This window comes from Macaca fascicularis, chromosome 17 (genome assembly GCF_037993035.2).
Source record: "Macaca fascicularis isolate 582-1 chromosome 17, T2T-MFA8v1.1".
In the NCBI taxonomy this organism is placed as follows: domain Eukaryota; kingdom Metazoa; phylum Chordata; class Mammalia; order Primates; family Cercopithecidae; genus Macaca; species Macaca fascicularis.
In genome coordinates, this window is record NC_088391.1 from 84165112 (window position 1) to 84187374 (window position 22263).

At 41.7% G+C, this 22263-nt stretch overlaps 1 protein-coding gene across 5 annotated transcripts in view; it reads left to right on the forward strand.

Moving 5' to 3' along the window:
- GPC6 (glypican 6) overlaps positions 1–22263 on the forward strand; it is a 1194356-nt gene that overhangs the window by 17060 nt on the left and 1155033 nt on the right. For 3 of the 5 annotated variants that reach the window (XM_065533386.2, XM_005586087.4, XM_074021257.1), the window contains exon 1: positions 3351–4108. Coding sequence is in view for 3 of the 5 variants with exons in the window: in XM_005586087.4 (XP_005586144.1) it covers positions 3949–4108 (160 nt within the window). In the remaining 2 variants the exon portion in view is untranslated. Of the gene's footprint in view, positions 1–2526; positions 2642–3350; positions 4109–22263 lie in introns of those variants that run through there. The other 2 variants (XM_065533385.2, XM_065533387.1) reach the window with 2 other exon arrangements.

The window sequence follows — 22263 nt, forward strand, 5'->3', positions numbered from 1 at the left end:
CAACTCAAAGTCTCTGAGGTTCCATTCATGTGATGCCCAGAAAGGGCTGTTGTGAAAACCAGCTGGGATGTGAAAGTACTGTATAAGCAGGAGTTGTACTGGCTTATTAAGCATACCATATTTTCCTAATGAGATGCAAGTTTTTTTTTTGTTGTTGTTGTTTGTTTTGTTTTGTTTTTTTGAGACAGGGTCTCACTCTTTCTCCCAGGCTGGAGTGCAGGGGCGCGATCTCGGCTCTCTGCTATCTCCACCTCCAGGGTTCAAAGGATTCTCCTGCTTCAGCCTCCCAAGTAGCTGGGACTGCAGGCATGTACCATCACACCCAACAATTTTTTGTATTTTTAGTAGAGAACGGGTTTCGCCATGTCGGCCAGCCTGGTCTCTAACTCCTAAGCTCAGGCAAGCCACCCTCCTTAGCGTCCCAAAGTGGTAGGATTACAGGCGTGAGCCAGCACACTCAACAGAGACACAATCTTAAAATAAATGTTTAGTAATTCTTCTTGTGTATTGAACCAAGCACCAACTCATGCCAATCCTTTCCTCAGACTCTATCTACATCTTTCCATTTTTCATTGTCGTATTCTAGGTATCCATTTACCTCATGCTATTTGTTTGCTTACTTTTTTTTTTTTTTTTTTGAGACGGAGATTTGTTCTCGTTGCCCAGTCTAGAGCGCAATGGCGCCATCTCGGCTCACCGCAATGGCGCCATCTCGGCTCACCGCAATGGCGCCATCTCGGCTCACCGCAATGGCGCCATCTCGGCTCACCGCAATGGCGCCATCTCGGCTCACCGCAACCTCCGCCTCCCAGGTTCAAGTGATTCTCCTGCCTCAGCCTCCCGAGGAGCTGAGATTACAGGCATGTGCCAGCATGTGCAGTTAATTTTGTATCTTCAGTAGAGACGGGGTTTCTCCATGTTGGTCAAGATCGTGTCAAACTCCCTACCTCAGGTGATCTGCCTGCCTCGGCCTCCCAAAGTGCTGGGATTATAGGCATGAGCCACCGCGCCTGGCCTTGTTTGCTTCCTCTTGTGTGACATTTATCCATGTTCTTTTTTCCTACTACACACAATATAAATACTACAGCTAGGGTTCCAGCCATTAGCTGACCTTTTTGTCTAAACCAGATGCCTACTCCTCCACATGACCTCTCTCCTGTCTGGTCAGACCTCTTCCAGGAACTTCCATAACATTCCATTCTCATTCCAATACCTTGTCTAGGCTCCTGCTGTGGCTCTCAATGTTAACTGGAATGTTTAACTTTGTCTCTTACACCACTGCAAACAGTATGACATTACTCAACAAATGGACCAGGCAGGGTTAAGGTCACCAGTAAAGCAAGTTATCTAATTCTTTGGTCTGACTTGAGTTCACAAACCTACACGAAACTATTTGACTCTCCTGATGGAATTAAACTCATCTATTTATGCTTAGTCATTCTTTTCATATAGTATCTTTGCCACAAATTCTAAGATCATTTTATAAGTATAGGGACTGCGTACAAGAGTCTAGTGCTATATAGCAGCATTGAGTGCTGATTACAATACTTAACAATGAGCTGATCTTCAAAGAATTTAAAACCACATATACTATGCTTTTACCCATTCTTCCTATGCCTCCATTTAAAAAAATGAATTATCTGCTATACTGAGTCAGGGTAAATTACAATGAGTTCCAGGATAAGATGGTAGAATAGGAGGTGTGTGTTTTTACCCCCTTCCTCTGGAGTGCATAATGCTTGACTATGATACAAAGAGAAGTTTGAAGGAAGTCACGTTGTCAAATATCCCAGAAGTAATGACTTGACTACAATTCCTGATCCTATCAACCTCACCGTTTGTCCACAAACATACTAGAATATATTTTATCTTGATTTCCGTGTTGAGGGAAAGTAAGTTCAGTGATTTAAGATCTGCCAGTTAGCAGAAATATTGTGAAAGCAAACAACTGCGCTAAAATTTTAAGAGGAAAAAAGTTAAGTGTGTTGCCTTTTCGGAAAGATTTAGCTATGGATTTTTTTTTTTTTTGGTTTTGTTTTGTTTTGCCCTATGAGTTAGAAGACGACAAAGTGGCTCTGTAAATAAGTCGACTTCATTTTTAAAGCGTTTGAGGTTAAATGAGGTTGAATCTTGAGAGTCTTTTTGTTGGTTAGGAGAGGAGGAATTTATTATAAAGAGAGGAAGACAATGTAGCTAATGTGATGGTAATGACAAATTGAATGATTTAAACTTCCTGAGTCATTCTGGTCATTCACACCATCATCAGGAAAACATCTTCACGTGTAGCTTCATACATGAGCTCCACAAAACTGGGCATTACCTTCTAGTAGTTTCTGAATAATGTGCTGACCTATGATACATATAGCCACGTAAGTGAATAAACACTATTATTATTTTGTCTTGGTTTTCATTAAACTAAGTAGTTTCAGGAGCTCTGAGTTTCAACACACACTTCTGCCAGCTGACTTCAGTGCGTCCATTAGCGTAACAAAGTCAATTAGGCAAACCTGAATTTTCACTTTTGTCCTGTTCACAGAACATCAGTGTAAATGGAGACAGGAAGAAGAAATTGGATTGATTCTCCACTTGAGAATTACGTTAACTTGGAAGAAAATGTTAGTCTACTATGCGAAGGCATCTGGTAAGAGGGAAGATATCACCTCCCTTCCCCCATTGTGTCCCTTTATGCACCTCTGACCCTTGTTCTCTCCTTTTTTTGTTGCTTCTGTGGTCTGGTTGTTAGCTTTCCTGATCCTCTACACATTAGAAACCTAAGCATAATGATTTCTGATCTAAGGCTATGGAATATTTGAAATAAGAAAAGGGGAAATTGTTGAGTCTAGAACCAAACCTTTTGAAATAAAGAACTACCGGTCTGTAATGTGTGCCTTTAGAAAAAAACAAAGTCAAACAGAAATTAGATAACTAGTTACAGTCGTGATTGTGCTCTGCCACCCTGGAACTCCCGTATGTGACTATTTCCACTCTGGCTTTGTGTTTCAGTAGGTCAGGGACATACATTAAGAGCAACAATTGGAACTGCGTTCTCCTTTACCTCCATAAAAACACAGCTTAATAACGTGTTAATGACTTAAAATTACCTTGTCTTTCTAGATTGCTTATTGATGTCATTTCAGATCGGTATAAAGGATGTGAAGCGAATGAGAAAATAGGAACGTTTCTTTTTCTTTTTTCCCCCTTTCTACCGACTAGGAAGAGATCCAGTCCAGGTTTTGCCTTTGACTCGGCCTGTGAATTTCGGCCGTGCAATGTGTAGCACGTTTCTTTCTCCCCCCTCCTTTCTCCTTCCCTCTTGCCTCCAGTGTCTGTCTCCAGGATTTCTCTCTTCCGATTTCAGGAGGACTCTCACAGGCTCTCACAGCCTGTGTTAAGCTGAGGTTTCCCCTAGATCTCGTATATCCCCAACACATACCTCCACGCACACACATCCCCAAGAACCTCGCGCTCACACCAACAGACACACGCGCGCACACACACTCGCTCTCGCTTGTCCGTCTCCCTCCCGGGAGAGCCGGCGCGCGTTCCCACCTTCGCCGCACACTCCGGCGAGCCGAGCCCGCAGCGCTCCAGGATTCTGCGGCCGGGAACTCGGATTGCAGCTCTGAGCCCCCATGGTGTTTTTTTAAACACTTCTCTTCCTTCTCTTCCTCGTTTTGATTGCACCGTTTCGATCTGGGGGCTAGAGAAGCAAGGCAAGCAGCCTTCCCAGCCAGCCCTTGTTGGCTTGCCATCCTCCATCTGGCTTATAAAAGTTTGCTGAGCGCAGTCCAGAGGGCTGCGCTGCTCGTCCCCTCGGCTGGCGGAAGGGGGTGACGCTGGGCAGCGACGAGGAGCGCGTCGCTGCCTCTGGCGGGCTTTCGGCTTGAGGGGCAAGGTGAAGAGCGCACCGGCCGTGGGGTTTACCGAGCTGGATTTGTATGTTGCACCATGCCTTCTTGGATCGGGGCTGTGATTCTTCCCCTCTTGGGGTTGCTGCTGTCCCTCCCGGCCGGGGCGGATGTGAAGGCTCGGAGCTGCGGAGAGGTCCGCCAGGCGTACGGTGCCAAGGGATTCAGCCTGGCGGACATCCCCTACCAGGAGATCGCAGGTAAGCGCGGGCGCGCGGCAAGGGCTGGCTGCAGCCCTCGGTTGCCCCACGTCCCCCTGGCTGCCCGGCGCCCCCTTCCTTCCCCCTGTTGCTGAGTTGGTGCCCACTTTCTGCCACCGCTCTACGGGACTCCGCGTCTCCGAGCTGGGCTGCGGATGCTCCTGCGGCTTCTCCGGCGGGGGAAGGTGTGCGTCTCCGCTGCCTCATTGTGTGCACACGCGGGAGCACCCTCGCTCCCGCCTGCCTCTGCTCTTGCGCCCTTCTACCCCTTAGTTGATGGCTCAGGCCAGGCCGGCCAGGGAGCCCGGGCCACTCCGGGGCGGCTGCAAGGCGCAGACGGAGAGCCGAGCCGGGCGCTCACCCCGCGCTCTGGTTCGGGCAAACTTGGAAGAACTGCCACCGCAGTTTGCCCAGCGCCACAGTCTGAGTGGCGCCTTCTCCACTCCCGCCCTCGCGCCCGCAGGGGCGGTGGAGAGACGCAGAGGCCCCCCCCAGCCCCTCTCTCCCCTCTTCCTGTCCTCCGGGGGGCAGAGCGCAGGGCGCCCGGGCCGGGGGCGGGCACGGCTGGGAGGGACCCTCGCCGGGGACCTGGCCTCCGGACGCCGGCATTTCAAGGCTGGTTTGGGGACTTCACGGGCTGCCTGTTTCAGATGTGGGGCGGGCTTTCCCGTTACGGTTCCTCAGTGCTTCTCCAGTTGCTGTTGGTCACTCAGGGCTCGGGGACACCCCGCCACCCGGTCCGGAGCCGGCCTTGTCTGCCAGCGAGCAGTCAACTTCAGCCGGTGGCTCAGCTGGGGATTCGGGTCCGGGTCCGGGGGCCCCGTGTCCCCCGCATGCCCGGCCACTGGCATTGCTCCACGAAGAGCTTGAGAGCGCCCACCCTTTCGCTCGGCGCCAGTGTGTGTAGCACTTGGTCTCCGACAACTTGCTTGGCAGTGTGGGTGCTTGTTTTCCGGCTCTTAGCTCCAACCGAATCCGAGCTTCTCTGGGGCTCTGTGAATGAAACGTGTCGGGAAGAGATAATCCTTTGGCTGCTAAAGAACAGAACTGAGAGAGGCCGAGGGAGGCCAGGAGATGCTGCGAGGGCGCGGGCTGCTCAAACCGGGTAGCTGAAGTCCTTAGTGACCTCAGATCGTCAAGTCAAAACGCTGAATTTCCATCAGCCTCTCTCTGCTTTTTGCCAAGTAGCTGGTGGATGGATGAAAAGCATTTTGCGGATATCTTAGAACATCACAGTTTCGATATGTTGTGGAATTGCTGTTTTCTTATGATTTTCAAGCTGTAGAAGTGAGGGTTTTTACTTACACTGAAATGAACACATTTAAATAAATTTGAGCGTTGCCAAAGGGGGAAAAAAAAGAGGCGCAAATTACCAAACGCATAGAAGGAGCTTTTTCAATTCAGAGCCAGACATTCCCTTTGGTGAGTCTAAGGAAGAATCTGTGGTGAATTATAAGACTACTTTTCTATCCTTGTTACTTCTTCCTTCTTTTCCAGAACTCCTTAATTTGTTAATCAATTAATAGAGAGCGACTGTCCTCACAGCTCCTTAAGTTTCTTAACTCTCCTTCTCCTTTGTCTACTGTTATTTCATTCTTTTTAATTAATTGATAAGGATCAACTTCGCTTCTTTTCCCTCCCCAAATCTCAGGGAATTCAACTTTTTAAAAGGTTTGTAGTATGGATCACTTCTAGAAACTTTTTCTCCTTTAATCTGAGCTTTTTCAAACGGTATCTTTTAAGCACACAGATGTTTTCCAACATGATTTCAGATAAGATATCTCAAAGAAGAAAATAGGTGTTTTAAAATTGCTTCGGTATTCTTTAGCGGATAATGGGACACTCAGGAGACTAGAGTTCATCCTCAGCATCAGGCACATCTCTTTAATATCAAAGTGAAGATTTTCAGTGTAAAACAATTTCTGTAGTCACCATGACTGTTTGTTGAGGACATTCCCAGGGGTTCATGTAAATTCTTCAGTGGATATTTAAAGAGGTTTTTGTTTTTGGTTTTGTTTTTTTGTCTACTCCCCACCTTTTTACAATTACAGTGTTTGCTTATTAGCTATGAATTTCTAAAATGTGTGCACTTTTTTTTTTTTAAACTCACCTACTTTCCATGAGTAAGGGCACACTGTTAACTTTGCTTTAAGCCTTGTGTCCTTTGATGCTGGTAGACATAAATCAAGATGCAGGTCACCACAGGGTCAGAGGCACATTTAATAGGAAAATAATGAATTGAAAGATAATTGTGTTTTTTAAGGATATACTTGTTTTTTTCAAAATCAACTTTACTTAATGCTACCTATTGCTGTTTTAAGAATCACTTAGGAAATATATCCTGTTGTTACATGAACACACTCTATCTCTCCTCCCTAGTTCTTGATACTGTTTACGTTTAATTATCTAGTGTAAGTGATTATCTTTTCTTAAACTCTTTTTTTATCCTTTGCCTTGATTGGGCATCTAATGGTTTGCTTGAGGAATTTCATGTGTCTTCAATCTGCCAGGGCACATAAATTTAAAAGAATTGCTGTTCAGGCTTCAGATTCATGACAGCTGTTTCTAATTGAAAGCTATTTGCAGGTAGCTTGCTTAGTGAAATAACTTGAGAAGTAATAAGGACATTATGCTTCATCATGACATTATCAAAGTTTTACTCAGAACTCACAATTGTGAAATAGCGTTGCCCTTTTCTATTCTAGGGTAGAATAGACACCCAACAGATGAGGAAGTATGATAGGGAATATATAAAGTTATACTTTCAGAGAATGCTTGGGAAGGAGGAGGCCTTCAAGGGGCAGTTTGCACCATCAGTCTTCACTCAGCGCTGATTTTAAACTATCGCAAGGAGATCAGATAGACTCTATTTATCCTTGTTTGAAAAACTTCCAAAGGAGTAGACTCTTGATCCCCTTTCAGCAATCCATTCTAATATTTAGCAATTCTTGTGGTATAGAAATGTTTCCAGATATCTAGCCAAAAGCCTTCACAATGTGCTTGCTTATTTTTTATTGTTCTATCTTCTGGGAAGATATTGAGCATGAATCATCAGGTTCTTTGTTAGGACAGTTATTCTGATCAAAGGTCAGTGTGAAACATTCTAGTCTCTCCTCATTCATCAGAATTATGACCTAATTTTCCAATCCTAAACTCTAAACTTCTAAAGGAACTCTACCCAAAAATAGCACCTGCTTAAAACTCCGGGAAATTCAGATAATGTTGTTTCAGGCTTACTCTGCCACTGTTTTATGCCTTGAGTCTTGCTAGGATCATTAATTATAACACTTTGTAGTTAACAGTGACTTATTGGCCTACATGATCATGTTTTCATTACTTATGTAATGTGACTTTATTTAACAATCTCATATATAGAATTTATTATGTGCCCATCACCTACTTAAAAATTATTAACTTTATAATATCACCTTACTGAATTCTTCCAATAACTTAGTAGATGCTACACATTAACCCCATTTTATAGATGAAAAGGATGTGTGACAGGAACTTTAATTAACTTACCTAAGGGTGACTCAACTAGTAATTAATGAGGCTACAATTCAAACCCAGGCATTCTGACTCCAGGGTCTATATACCTAACTTGGTCCACTGCCTTACAGTATTAAATGTTACCATTTATTTTGAATGAATGCATGCAAAATCTATTCTTTCATATATATATATAGTCTGGTATTATTAATCACTATATGCATCTATGTATCCCTTCCAGTTGCGCATGCTAAATCCGTTTCTGTTTTGTTCCAGCGTTGTCTCTAATTTCTCAAAATCACTTTGACTTTGGATGTTGTATTCTCAGGAATTGGCCATGCTACCACCACTAATGGTTCATGCATTTACCCATTTTCCTGATCATTTTCTTGCAAGGTATAGTTATGTAAAACATAGAAACTAAAGTACATTTCTTGGTTTCTTTCAGTACACTAGGCCTATTGAAAGACTGGGTTAGTCCAACAAAACTCATGATGGAAAGTTATTCATGGGGCTAGAGGGAGTAAGAACATTTATCTCCATTGATTAGAAAAAAAAAATGTAACTAACTCTGTTTCCAATATTTATTTTGCAACTTTTTCTGTCCCAGGTATTTTGAGAGTTGGGTTACAGCTGGATATTAAAAAAGCACTAAACTCTTCATCTATTTGATATTAATTTATCAAGTATTTATCTAAAAATCTGTATTTTAAAAAGATTGTTTGTTTCAAAATACATAGTGTTTCATTTTCACTGACCTTTGCCCAATGGGCGTTTGCTTTCTCTGGAAACCTTTCTTTCTGTCTGCTCCCCCAGCAGACCAACTAATTTAGTACATTTACAATTTACACAACTTTTTTTTTTCCAGTTTCCATGGAGATACCACATTAACTTAAATGGAAAACAGTGTTTGGTAACTCTTACTCTTTAAAGCCACAGTAAATATCATAGTTTGAGATAAATTGTTTAATTTCTGTTTATCTGCCTGCTTCAAAGATTTCTGATTTCTTTGCCCCTGTTTAGTTAGCTGACTTCTTTAAAAGTTTTTGGAAGGACAGTATAAGTCACAAATGAGTGAAGTGAACTTCTTTTTTTTTTTTTTTTTTTTTAAATGATTCTACAAGTCACTAGATTTCTAAAAGAATCACATTAATTCCAGGTATCAAAGCAATATAAAAGTTGGGCTTTAGAAGTGCCACTTGTTAAACTCTTGATTTGGGAATTAATTTTAGAGTGATTGTGAGTTATCTTAGCTGATTTAATTAGAGGATAATATGTCATCATTGGGAGCAAGAGTTCATTTGAGTTGACTGATACACTTTTTTACATAACATTTATTACAACTGCATTGTATCTTAATAATAGCTTGTGAGAAGAAATAAAGGCCACTGTTAAAATTGATTTAAAATGTACAGCATTATGTTCTTTCAGTATTATGGCATAAAGATTGTGCCATATATTATGTAAGAAAGTGACTAGTGTTCTTTTAAAATTATGGATGAAACTTATAAACACTTATAAAACACAAAATTATTGAGTAGTTTTAACCTAAAATGACCTAACTTCAATTACTAGTTTTGTATAGAAATACGAGTTTAGAATAAACATTATAATAAAATAATTGCTTTAAAATGATTTTAATCTTTTGATTTTATATTGAAACCCACAAAAATAACATTATAAGAACAACCTTTCCCCCCACTTAATTCACATCTTTCAAATTACTTCTAGAAAGGCCAGTAAGGTGATTTAGAGTTATCTTGCCAGTATAAACAGCGATTTAATATTCTTTTAAACTTGGTGCTTGTATTTCTTTACAGACTAAATTCTGCTATGTTAAATTCTTGAGCTGGTACATAATTTGACTTTAAATATTGTCATAGATTTCTCCAGTATTATTCAGTTTTCAATGATATATATGATACAGTTTGAAAGTATTATTGACTCCCTGGGATCATATATTTGTAATAAAGGGTTTCATAGTGGTGAGACTTGGGTAAATATTTTAAAATTCTAATAATCTTGGATAAAAATATCTAAGAATTTTTAATAACTTTGGATGAAAAATATGTTTTAAATGAATGTGCCAGTTAGTAAAAAAAAAAAAAAAATTAAAATTTGGTTTCACATTTTCACATTATTCAGGTTATTGGGTATTTTAATAACCCATTCTCTCTTCCAGGCATTTTTTCTTCATGCAATGAATATTTATTGTATACCTACTATTGTATATCTACTATGGGTAAGTCATTGTACCAGCTTCTGGGGGTAGAGCCTCAGGGAATTTGAATCCCAGCAGGAAAGCAGAAATTAAGGACACCATTCACAATTAATTAATTACACTCAGATAAATACATAGCACTAAGGGCAGCTGGCACTGTGAAAGTATTTTATAGGAGCATTTGATCAAATCAGAGGCAGAATAATGGGATCTAAGCATGGGTACCCTTCAGTAAGGAAGCAGGAGTGTGGAAGGGTCACACATTTCCTGTATGGTGAGAATACCTTGCAAACATGAGGAGAGTTCCAGTCCCTGGGGATAGTGGTCAGTGAGTGGGGAGGGGTGTGGGAGAGACTGGAGAAGAGGGCCCAAAGGTCAGGGTAATGACTTATACAGACATAAACAATCCAAAGGTAACCCCTGCATCTTGGCCCTAAGTGGTTCCCTTTTTCACGGCGGATCTGAACCTTTAGCTAAAAAGCTCAGTAGTTCTTAAGTCAAGTTTTTACACATCCAGTTGTTTTAAATATACCACAAAGAAGCAGGTTTTTAACCATTTAGAGGGTGTTTGCCTTGTGCACTCTGTACAACTGTACCTGCCTGCTAGCCATATGTAAGACAACCCTGGGGTGATCAAAGACTCCTAGCTGCTGCTGCCCTTAGCAGCTGAGGCTGTCTACTGTGTTGCTCATGACATTGCCTGGATCATAATGCCCTTCTCCCCTGGGAGTTCCTTGACCTTCTGCCCTTTTGGGTGGTGGCGCCTTTGTTAGCCCTGCAAGGTTTCATGCTGTGAGGGACTTCCTTCACAGGCAACCTAAGTGTCTTCCAAATTAAGCTCACTGTGTGCTACTGCCATCTGGGGGTCATGTTGTCCTCCCCCACCCCTATCAGCTCTGACATCCCTCAAACTCATTACAGTGACTTTGGCCTTCAGCCTGAGTCCCTTAAGAAGCTGTTGAATAAGTATTTTAATCAGGATTGGATATAGTTTTGAAATATTACATTGGTTGCTCTATAGAGAAAGGATTGAGGGGAAAAAAACAGATACAGGAAAAGGAGGAGAGGCTAGCTGGGACTAGAGTGGTGACCATGGAAATAGAGAGGATTCAAGAAATATTTAGTAGGTGAAATGGATCAAAGTTACTTATTTAGCATCTACTGTGTGACTGACAATGAATAGGACTGGGTTGTGTGTTTGTGTATGTGTGTGTGTGAGAGAGAGAGACAGAGAAAGAGAGAGAGAGAAAGAGAGTGCGAGAGAGAGAAAGGGAAGGAAGAGAGAGATAATTAAGAGAGAAGTGTCCCAGAAATGTTAATTGAATTGCCATGGCAATAAAAATACTTTAGCATAGTTTATATGTGCTTTATAATGGAGACAAAACTCAGTATCATTAAACCAGCAGAAGACTATTAACAGTACCAGTGTCACTGAGAGAAAGAGATTTCTCAAATAGGATCAGATGAATTGCTAACTCTCGAAAGTGTAGAAATATCAAAATACATGTAAGCAGCTACATTCACTATGAAATTTAAGTAACAGTACTTTGTGCTCTGTCAGTAAAAAAACAACTTCAATTTTTTTACCCTAATGGAGAATTAATCAAATCGTACCATCATTTCCATCAGTAATGATATTTGGTACTTAAGCTACTGACACAGCATTGTTTTAATCTAAGTACCAAATATCATTACTGATTATAATAACAACGAGAGGTTGAAGCTGAAAGGAGGAGGCAAAATTTAATTGGAGACTTGAAGGATGGGTAGCATTTGACAAAGGGCCATGAAACAAGGAGGCAGTTAGGGAGGAGTTAAATATGTGAGCAAAATAGGGTGTGTGGAGGAGAGCACAGAAAGGAATCTTATATTGAATACATAGGGTGGGACTGGATTTTTGGAGGGCCTTGAAAATTCTAGGCTTTATATGACAGAAAGTAGGTCATCATCTCAGGTTCTTGGCAGAGAGGTGACGTGATGAAAGTATTGTTTTGGATTAGGCAAGCAGTATCACAGGATGGATTAGAGAAAAGATCATTAAAGGCCCCAGAGGGAGGGAAGAAGGACAGGGAGGAGACACTTAAATTTTAGAGGCTTAGGCAGGAGATTGCCAAGGTCTCAGAGGAGGATGAGAGGAGTGAAGAAGGGGTGAATAAGGCTATGAGAGAAGGAAGAAACAAGATTAAAAGGGAAAATTTTTAAAATTTTTTTAAAATTAAAAACTTCACTCTGCTACTTAGAAATTCCAATAAAAGAGTTTAGAGGATGAGCTGTTGAAACTCTCAACTCAAGTAGTCTGCGTCAGTTAAGATACTTTTGGCAGCAGGTCACAGAAATTCCTGACTCAACTGGCTTACACAGTCAGGGAAAGCCGTTATTTCACATAACAAGAAGTCCCAGTGCAGAGCTCTTGCAGGAGTCAGAAAGCTGTAAGCTTGCAGTATCAACAGGGTGCCAGGTTCTCTCTGTCTTTTGACTCTAAGATCCTTGTTCCACGGGATCACCTCTGAATAAACACAAGATGATGGCTAGAGTACCAGGAGCTAAGGCCTCATGACAGTGCCCAGATGCACAGAAAGAAATAATTTCTTCCCACATGTCTCTTCCTTGGTGAGGCAGACCACTCTCAACAGTCCCCCAGCAGAGATGCCCACCCTTCTCATTTCAGAATTGCCTCCTATGCCTATACCTAGAAGGGAAGGTAAAAGGATATGGTCTTTCAGCTGGACCCTCAGATGGGAGCGGATGATCATAGCGTGCCTTGGCAAATCTTCATTATCTTTTTTTTTGTTATTCTTTGTAATTTCAATAGCTTCAGGAGTATAAGTGGTTGTTGGTTGTATGGATGAATTACGTAGTAGTGAATTCTGAGCTTTTAGTGTACCTGTCACCCAAATAGTGTTCATTGTACCCAAGAGCAAATTTTTCATCCCTCACCCTCTTCCCACCGTCCCTACTTCTTAGTCTCCAGTGTCAATTATACCAGGGATCCCCAACCCCCAGGCCATGGACTGGTAGTGGTGTGTGGCTTGTTAGTGACTGGGCCATACAGCAGGAGGTAACAGTAGGCAAGTGAACATGACTGCCTGTGCTCTGCCTCCTGTCGGATCAGCAGCGGCATTAGCTATTCATAGGAGCATGGACTCTATCGTGAACTGCGCATGCGAGGGATGTAGGTTGCGTGCTCGTTATGAGAATCTAATGCCTGATGGTCTGAGGTGAAACAGTTTCATATCCAAACCAAACACTGTCTTTTATGAAACCAGTCCCTGGTGCCAAAAAGGTTGGGGACTGCTGCATTAGACCACTCTGTGTACCCCTGTGTACCCATTCTTAGCTCCCACTTATTAGTGAAAACGTGGTATTTGGCTTTCTGTTCCTGAGTCACTTCATTTAGGATAATGGCCTCCAATTCCATCCAAGTTGCTGCAAAAGACATGATTTCTTTTTTTTTTTTTTTTTTTTTTTGGCTGAGAAGTATTTTATAGTATATATATTCCAAATTCTCTTTATCCACTTATTGTTTCATGGGTACTTAGGTAGAATTCCCAGTTTGCAATTGTGAATTGTGTTGTGATAAATATATGAGTGCAGTTGTCTTTTTGATACAATGACTTCTCTTCCTTTAAGTAGATAAACCCAATAGTGGGATTGCTGGATTGAATGGTAGATCTACTTTTAGTCCTTTGAGAAATTTCCATGCTGTTTTCCGTAGAAGTTGCACTAATTTACATTCCCACCAATAGTATATAAGCATTCCCTCTTCACCACATCTATGTCAACTTTTATTGTTTTTTGATTTTTTTAAATAATGGCCATTCTGACTAGGGTAAGGTGGTATCTCATTGTAGTTTTAATTTTCGTTTCCATGATAATTAGTAATGTTAAGCATTTTTTTTCAAGTTTTTGCCCATTTGTGTGTCTTCTTTTGAAAAATGTCTCTTCATGTCATTTACACACTTTTTAAGGTGATTATTCATTTTATTCTTGTTGATTTGTTTGAGATCCTTGTAGATTCTAGATATTAGTCCTTTGTCAGATACATAGTTTGCAAATATTTTCTTTCATTCTGTAGTTTGTTTACTGTTTTGAGTATTTCCTTTGCTATGCAGAAGCTGCTAGATTAATTAAGTCCAACTTACGTATTTTTGTTTTTATTTCATTTGCTTTTGGAGTCTTAGTCATAAATTCTTTGCCTAGGCCAATGTCCAGAAGAGTTTTTCTTAGATTTCATTTTAGAATTTTAATGGTTTCAGTTTTTACAATTAAGTCTTTAATTTATCTTCAGTTATTTTTTAATATGGTGAGAGATAGGGATCCAGTTTTATTCTTGTGCATGTGACTAGACAGTTTTCTTAGGACCTTTTATTGAATAGGGTGTCCTTTCCCCAGTATATGTTTTTGTCTGCTTAGTCAAAGATTAGTTGGTTGTAGGGATTAGGCTTTATTTCTGGGTTCTCTATTCTGTTCTGTTGGTCTGTGTGTCTATTTTTACGCTATTGTCATGCTATTTGGGCTACTAGAGCATTCTAGTATAATTTGAAGTTGTGTAATATTATGCCTTCAGCTTTGTTCTTTTTTCTTAGGATTGCTTTGGCTACTCAGGCTCTTGGTGGTTTCATGTGAATTTTGGGATTGCTTTTTCTAACTGAAAAATGATACTGGTATCACAAGGTAATTTATACATTCAATGCCATCCCCATCAAGCTACCAATGACTTTCTTCACAGAATTGGAAAAAAACTACTTTAAAGTTCATATGGAACCAAAAAAGAGCCTGCATTGCCAAGACAATCCTAAGTCAAAAGAACAAAGTTGGAGGCATCACGCTACCTGACTTCAAACCAAACTATAAGGCTACAGTAACCAAAACAGCATGGTACTGGTACCAAAACAGAGATATAGACCACTGGAACACAACAAACTCCTCAGAAATAATACCACACATCTACAACCATCTGCTCTTTGACAAACCTGATGAAAATAAGAAATGGGGAAAGGATTCCCTATTTAATAAATGGTGCTGGGAAAACTGGCTAGCTGTATGTAGAAAGCCGAAACTGGATCCCTTCCTTACACCTTATACAAAAATTAATTCAAGATGAATTAAAGACTTAAATGTTAGACCTAAAATCATAAAAACCCTACAAGAAAACCCAGGCAATACCATTCAGGACATAGGCTTGGGCAAGGACTTCATGTCTAAAACACCAAAAACAATGGCAACAAAAGCCAAAATTGACAAATGGGATCTAATTAAACTAAAGAGCTTCTGCACAGCCAAAGAAACTGCCATCAGAGTGAACAGGCAACCTATAGAATAGGAGAAAATGTTTGCAATCTACCCATCTGGACAAAGGGCTACTATCCAGCATCTACAAATAAACACATTTACAAGAAAAAAATCAACCCCATCAAAAAGTGGGCGAAGGATATGAACAGACACTTCTCAAAAGAAGACATTTATACAGCCAACAGACACATGAAAAACTGCTCAAAATCATCACTGGCCATCAGAGAAATGCAAATCAAAACCACAATGAGATACCATCTCACACCAGTTGGGAGCAGATCATTTAATTTCCACATATTTTTATAGTTTTGTGAGTCCCTCTTGGAATTGATTTTTAGGTTTATTCTGCTGAGAAGAATGCCTGATATGATTTTGATTTTTAAAAATTTATTGGAACTTGTTTGGTGGATTTATCCTCTATCTTGGAAACTATTCCACGTGCTTATGACAAGAATGTACATTCTCTAGTTTGGTGTAGAATGTTCTGTAAACCTCTGTTAGGTTCATTTGTCCTAGAATCCAGTTTATGGCAAGTGTTTCTTTGTTGACTTTCTGTCTCAATGATCTAGCTAGTGTTGTGTTGAAGTCCCCCACTAGGATTGTACTGCTGTATTTGTCTTTTCTTACATCTAGTAGTATTTGTTTTACAAATCTGGAAGCTCTGGTGTTAGGTGTGTGTTTATCTAAGGTTGTTATCTCTTCTTGTTGAGTTGATCAACTATTATTATATAATGACCTTTTATGTCTTTTTATTATTTATTTATTTATTTACTATTGTTGATTTAATGTCTGATTAAGAATGACCAGTGCTGCTCATTTTTGGTTGGCATTTGTGTGGAATATTTTGTTCTATCCCTTTACTTTAGAGTCTATAAGAAGTCTATAAGAATCTTTACAAGTGGGTCTCTTGAAGGCAACAGATACTTAGATTGTGCTTTTTAAATTAATTCCACTAATGTATCTTTTAAGTGGGGCATTTAGATCATTTATATTCAAAGTTAATAGTCATATGTTAAATACTCTTCCAGTCATCATGTTGATTGCTACCTAGTTGTTTTGTATTCTCCATCATGTTACTATTTTATAAGCAGTAAATATTATACTTTTGAATGTTTTTTATACTGGTGCATATAGAACTTTCATTCTGATGTTTAAAATTCCTTTAAGCATTTCTTATAGGACCAGCCTAGTGGTGACAGATTCTCTCCGAGTTTGCTTTACTGGGAAAGACATTATTTCTCCTTCATTTATGAAACTAAGTTTTGCACCATACAAAATTCTTGGTGACCATTACTCTGTTTAAGAAGACTAAAGATAGAATTCCAGTCCCCTCTGGCTTGTGAGTTTTTTGCTGAGAAGTCTGCCATAAGTCTGACAGATTTTCCTTTATAAGTTATTTGATGCCTTTGTCTCACTACTCTTAGAATTATTTCTTTCATGTTGACTTTAGATAACCTGATGATTACATGCCTTAGTGATGTTCTTTTTGCAGTGAATCTCCCAGGAGTTCTTTGAGCCTCTTGTGTCAGGATGTTTAAATCTCTATCAAGACCAGAGAAGTTTGCCTCAAATATTCCCTCAAATAGGTTTTCCGAACTTTTTACTTTTTCTTTTTCTCCTTCAGGAATACTTATGATTATAGGGTTTGGATGTTTTAGATAATCCCATATTTGTTGGAGACTGTATTCATTTCTTTTGATTCCTTTTTCTTTGTTTTTCTCTGATTGGGTAAACCCAAAAGCCTTATATCCAAGCTCTGAAATTATTTCTGTTGCTTGGTCTAGTCTCTTGGTAAAACTTTTCACTGCATTTTGTAACTCCCTAAATGAGTCTTTGATTTCTAGAAGTTCTGTTTTTTTTTGTTTTGTTTCGATTTTTTGATTTTTAAAAATCTATCTCCTTGGAAAATTTCCATTCATATCTTGAGTTGTTTTCCTGATTTCTTTATGTTGGTTTCAACTTCCTCTTGGATCTCATTTAGAAACTTTATGATCAATATTTTGAATTCTTTATCTGGTATTTTCAAGATTTCATTTTGGTTTGGATTTATTGCTAAAGAATTGATGTGATCTTTCGGGGGCACTGCAAAACTCTGCTTTTCATATTGCCAGAATTATTTTTCTGCTTCCTTCTCATCTGGATAGACTGTTTATTATTATTATTTTTGGATTGATTTTTGACTGGACTGGGTTTTTTTTTTTTTTCTACTTGAGGATGTAACTATAATGTGTATAGTTTATGATTCCCTAGCTTTGGCTCTGGGTAATTTCAATTGCAAAAACTCTGTGTGAGTTCCTTGGTTGTAGAGAATTTTGTGTGATGGCCTTCTTAGATCCTGCTTATAGTAGCAATGTAGTGGGTGTGTGAATAGGGTCACTGTCTCCTGTGGTGCTTTAATGGCAGAGGTCTCATGAAGCTTATTTTATTCCTCTTGATGTGTACTTTTTTCCCCAGTATTTTTTTTCACTGGGTCGAACAATTTAGTCTTCAGTTCTATTAGAGGTGTCCATGGGTGAGAATTAATTGTGGCTGAGGTAGGTGGGCATATGCAATACCGCAATGGTGGGCACACATCCCAGCCCTGATGGATGTAGCCTGGGGAGTTCCCATGAAATGCACTGAGGTCTTCATAGGTGAAAGGGAGGGTTCTACCTCAGCTCTACTATAACCCTGGCAAAAAACAACCCAACTCCCTATCATGCTTCTGTCCCAGTGTCCTGGATATTCAGATTAGACAAGCATCTCTCCATCTGCAGGAATGCTGACATTTTGTGTAGCGAGGGAGCAGGGCTCTACTCCTCTTGCAAGCCTGACCCCAGAAGACACACATCCTATGGAGACACAGTCACCCCAAAATGCACTAGAAAGACCATCTACAGATGTACCCAAGCCAAGCTCCTATGGGAGACATCCTGGCTGTGTCTGCAGCAGTGGGCGTGGGGGAGAAGTCCCCTCTGTGTCCCTTCATGAGTACTGGGGCTGCTCGACTGCTGGGGAAGAATTGCACTCTTCCCACTGAGCTGAGCACCGTGCCCATCCCTGTGCTGAAAGAGGTGCAGCTGCTCCTAGCCCACAAGCAGGAAGTTCACTGACACAAGAAAGCCTATACTCTGTTTCTTTTGTCCCACAGGGTGCTCCCTTGGTGTGGTGCACTCCCCCTTCCCCTAGGTATGGCAATCCCTGGGGGCCAGACCACTGTGAATCCTGCTGCTCCTCTGGGTGTAGCCACCCTATGGGGTTGCCACAATCCAGGTTGGTGCTGAGGCATGTCTGCAAGAGATCCTGTGATGTGAAGACACAAGGGTTGAAAGTCCCCAAGCAGAACAAAGTCCCACAATCGGTGCACCCTCAGCATGGCACCTGCTACTACAGCTTGGGACCAGGCGGAACAGGAAGGGACCCTGGTGGAGCTGGTAGCCCAATATAATGCCCTCGAGAAGTCCCCAGATCACAACCCACTCCAGTACTTGGGCTCATGGTGGCAAAAAAGCTCTCCTTGAGTTTGGATACCAGCAGTGTTCTCCGAGGGCTGGAGAGGCCAAGAGCATTCCCACCTACCCTTTCCACAGAATACTAAGTCTCTCTGGATTTGATCTCTGCCAGCTTCTTCGTTCCTTAATTTTTGTGTACGTTGTAGATTCTTCCAATGAATTCTCCAATGGGCTCCAACAATCTCCCCTTAGCACTCCATTTGGGCTATAGTTATTCATGTTCACCTGTAATTCTGTGTTTTGTTGTCGTCGTTCTGAAGGGAATTGGTCACCCATGTCTCTAGCGAGCCATCTGGAGAAGCCCCCTGATCCCTCAGGTCATGGACTGGTCTACAGGACTTGCAGTAGCTTGGGCTTTGCTCTTACCTCCAGAGGCAAGTGATGTGGGTGGACCTGGACCAGGCTGATCTGTCCTCTCTGGTCCCCCAGTGGCAGGTGCGAGCACCAGTTCTGATGGGGATAGCAGGGGAGTGGTGTGGGCTCTGTGGGTCTGTCTTGGTCTGTTCAAGATTTCTAAATAAGGGTATTTGGTGTGGTTTGGTGGCTTTTTCACTTGCCAGCTCTAGTATCAATGTACTGGGCATGTGAATGGGTTCAAGGCCTCCTGGGTAGCTGGGGTGGTGTGGACAATGGTGTTAGCTAAGGTCAAAGAAGAGTTTTCTCCTTCACAAGCACTGTGTTGTTGTGCCAGAAGATGTTGTAATGGGCCTTGCTGGGTGAAGTCAGGCCAGGAGGTAGCGCTTGTAGGAGAGAACCAGCTGCCGGGGTGGCCATGGGATGCTTGGCATGTGTTACTCAGGGGAAGCACTCAGTGTTGCTGGTGATGGGCAGGGCCATGGAACTCCCAAAAGGCCTTGTTTGTGTTCTGCTGCCAAGGTGGGTGGAGGGGAAAAGCTGGGTGGGGGCTGGGTCAGGCAATCCTGTGTTTTGGCTTCCCAAGTGTCAGTGTAAGCAGTGGCCCTGATGGGAGTCAGTGGGAAATTTCCTGGCCACTGGGGTAACATTTCAGAGAGGAATGGAACCACTTTCGCTGCATAAAAGAGTCCACGCTGGGAGCTGGGCTGCAGGTGGCAATGAGACCCATCCAGCTCCCACGCCTTGGACAGAGCAGATCTCACACCCAGACTTCTGCTGGCAGAAAGCTGCAAGAGCCGGCTGGGTCCCACAGTGCAAGACTGCCACACACTGCAAGACTTCCCACCAAAGACAGAAACCGCGGCTCTCAGGCCACACCCCTTCTAGTTCGGCCCACGGAGCAGGGGCACCTGGCTCTTGTGTCCATGCCAAAAGCATGCTTTATGCTTAAGATTAGATTGCACATCTTGCTTGGGAGTTTGTTCCAGCCTGTGGCCATCGCCTGAGTTAGCTAGCAGATTTCCACGAGGGCGTCTGTGAGTTGGATTAGGAATATCTTCCTTCTGCCCCTCCTGGGGCCTGGGAGGGCATGCAAAGCACTTCCCCATGTTGCTCCTTCTCCCCACCACTCCCCAAGTCAGCTCTAGCCAAGGCCTGGATTAAGCGGCTCCCCAATGGGAATGTGCGTGAAGGAGACAGTCTCTACCCCTTTCACCCTCCAAAGACTGCAGTTTTCTGCCTGACTCAGCCTGCTGCCTACTGCTCCTTTCACAGTATCCAAAGTTTCTTTCACTTTTTCTCAGAGTTCCTCTGTTCCTTGTTAGATAAAAGTGCACAGCGTGAATCTCTGCATGCTATTTTGCTCTTTTCAAAAAGGTGAGGCACACTAACAAAGCCTTTAATCTGCCATCTTCAAAAAAAAAATCTTCATAATGTTAATAAGAATCCCAAGAAATTGAGTAGTAATTGAGAAATTGAGAGAAACTGCCGAGGCTCTCTGAATTAATGAGGTATTTGGCATTGTCACTTTAGTCCAGTATTTCTCAACCCTGGCCAGCGATGAACTGATTAGGTATTAACAACTGCCTGGGTGTGGAGGGGACACTGATTCATAGCATTTGGTAAGTTTGTGGTATAAATATTCTCACCATGAACAATTTCAAGCTACCACCAGTTTAACAGCCAGTTCACAAAATTCCTTAAAATTTAACAGTCTTCTGGGCTGTAATGTGGGACACTGAAAATTATCTATACTTGAGCACCATTATTCAATTTTGGATGCTCTGATTTAATTGATTTGGGAAAGGGCGCAGTCCTTCCTTCTTCTGTTCTTCTCTACTTCCTTCCTTCATTCTTTCCCTCCTTTCATAATTTCCTACAGTAATTTAGATGTGCTCCCAGGGTTGAGAATGAGTGAGGTAGAGCAGTGAGCTTCCCAAACTTTACTATGCATCAGAATCACTGAAAGGCTTGCAAAACACAAATGGCTGGGCTCCACCTCCCAGCCTTTCTGAATCAGTAGCAGTTCTGGCCTGGAGTCCGTAATTTGCATTTCTAACAAGTTCTCAGGTGATGCTGATGATATTGGTCCAGGTATCATACTTTGAGTCTCTGGGGCTCATACTCTGGGTGCCATTCGATGTGGTTTTAAATACAAGTTTCTTTCAGAGTGGACAGTCACCTTTTGGAGAATGGTTTTTGTATTGTTTTTTACATTGGTTGTAGATGAGAATCTCCACCCACAAAGTGCGTTACTGCTACAAGTTGTACTACTGATCTCCCTGCATATCTTTGAAACGTTTACATGGGCCGGTAGGGGGACTAAGGAAAAGAGCGGAATGGAACTAGAGCAGTCTGTCCCATGTCTGTCTAGAACAAATAGGCCAACCCAGCTGCCAATGATTCTTCTTCGTAAGTAGAAGGGGCTCTCCACATTGCTTTAAATGGGAAATAGGCAATGGCATTTCAGGTTTCTTTCACCACAGGATGCTATTTTTCTTACAAATATAGCATGCTTTCTGTTGGTACCTATGACTCTTAATTATTTTTTGGTCCTGTTGAGATTTCTGGTCAAGAGAAATTCCATCCCCGCAGCCGCCCGCCCACCTCTTCATTGAGCTGTTTTTCCCATACTAGCTCTCAGGTGCAGAGCTAGCCATTTCCCCTGACTTTTAGACTGTTATGCAAGGAGACTACATTTAGAGCTGTTCACTCTGCATTTTGTACACATTGAATTAAAGATATAGCATAGTACGTTCTGTACATGCACACCTGTGCTCTGTAGGCTTTACTACTTGCATGTTTGCTTCTTAGATCATAGTTTTAGGTTTATCAAGCAATTGGCTTCCTCTCTTTGTGCCCCTAGGACAGCTGAGATTAGCAGGGGCCAGTGCTCCTCCACAGAATTTCAAGGAACTAGAGATATTTTTTTTCTTAAGATTGCAGTGATGTTGAGGCAACCATTTTCTTTGCAAAGAAAACACCTTGAAGTGTAAAAAAAAAAAAATAACTTTTATTTACTATTTTCTTAATAGATGAGAATAACTCAAAGTCACTAGCACTTGTGAAATGAACTTAAAAGCCATCATGATCGCGACCATCCTGGCTAACAAGGTGAAACCCCATCTCTACTAAAAATACAAAATAATTAGCCGGGCTTGGTGGCGGGCGCCTGTAGTCCCAGCTATTGGGGAGGCTGAGGCAGGAGAATGGCGTGAACCCGGGAGGCAGAGCTTGCAGTGAGCCGAGATTGCGCCATTGCACTCCAGCCTGGGCGACAGAGTGAGATTCTGTCTCAAAAGGAGAAA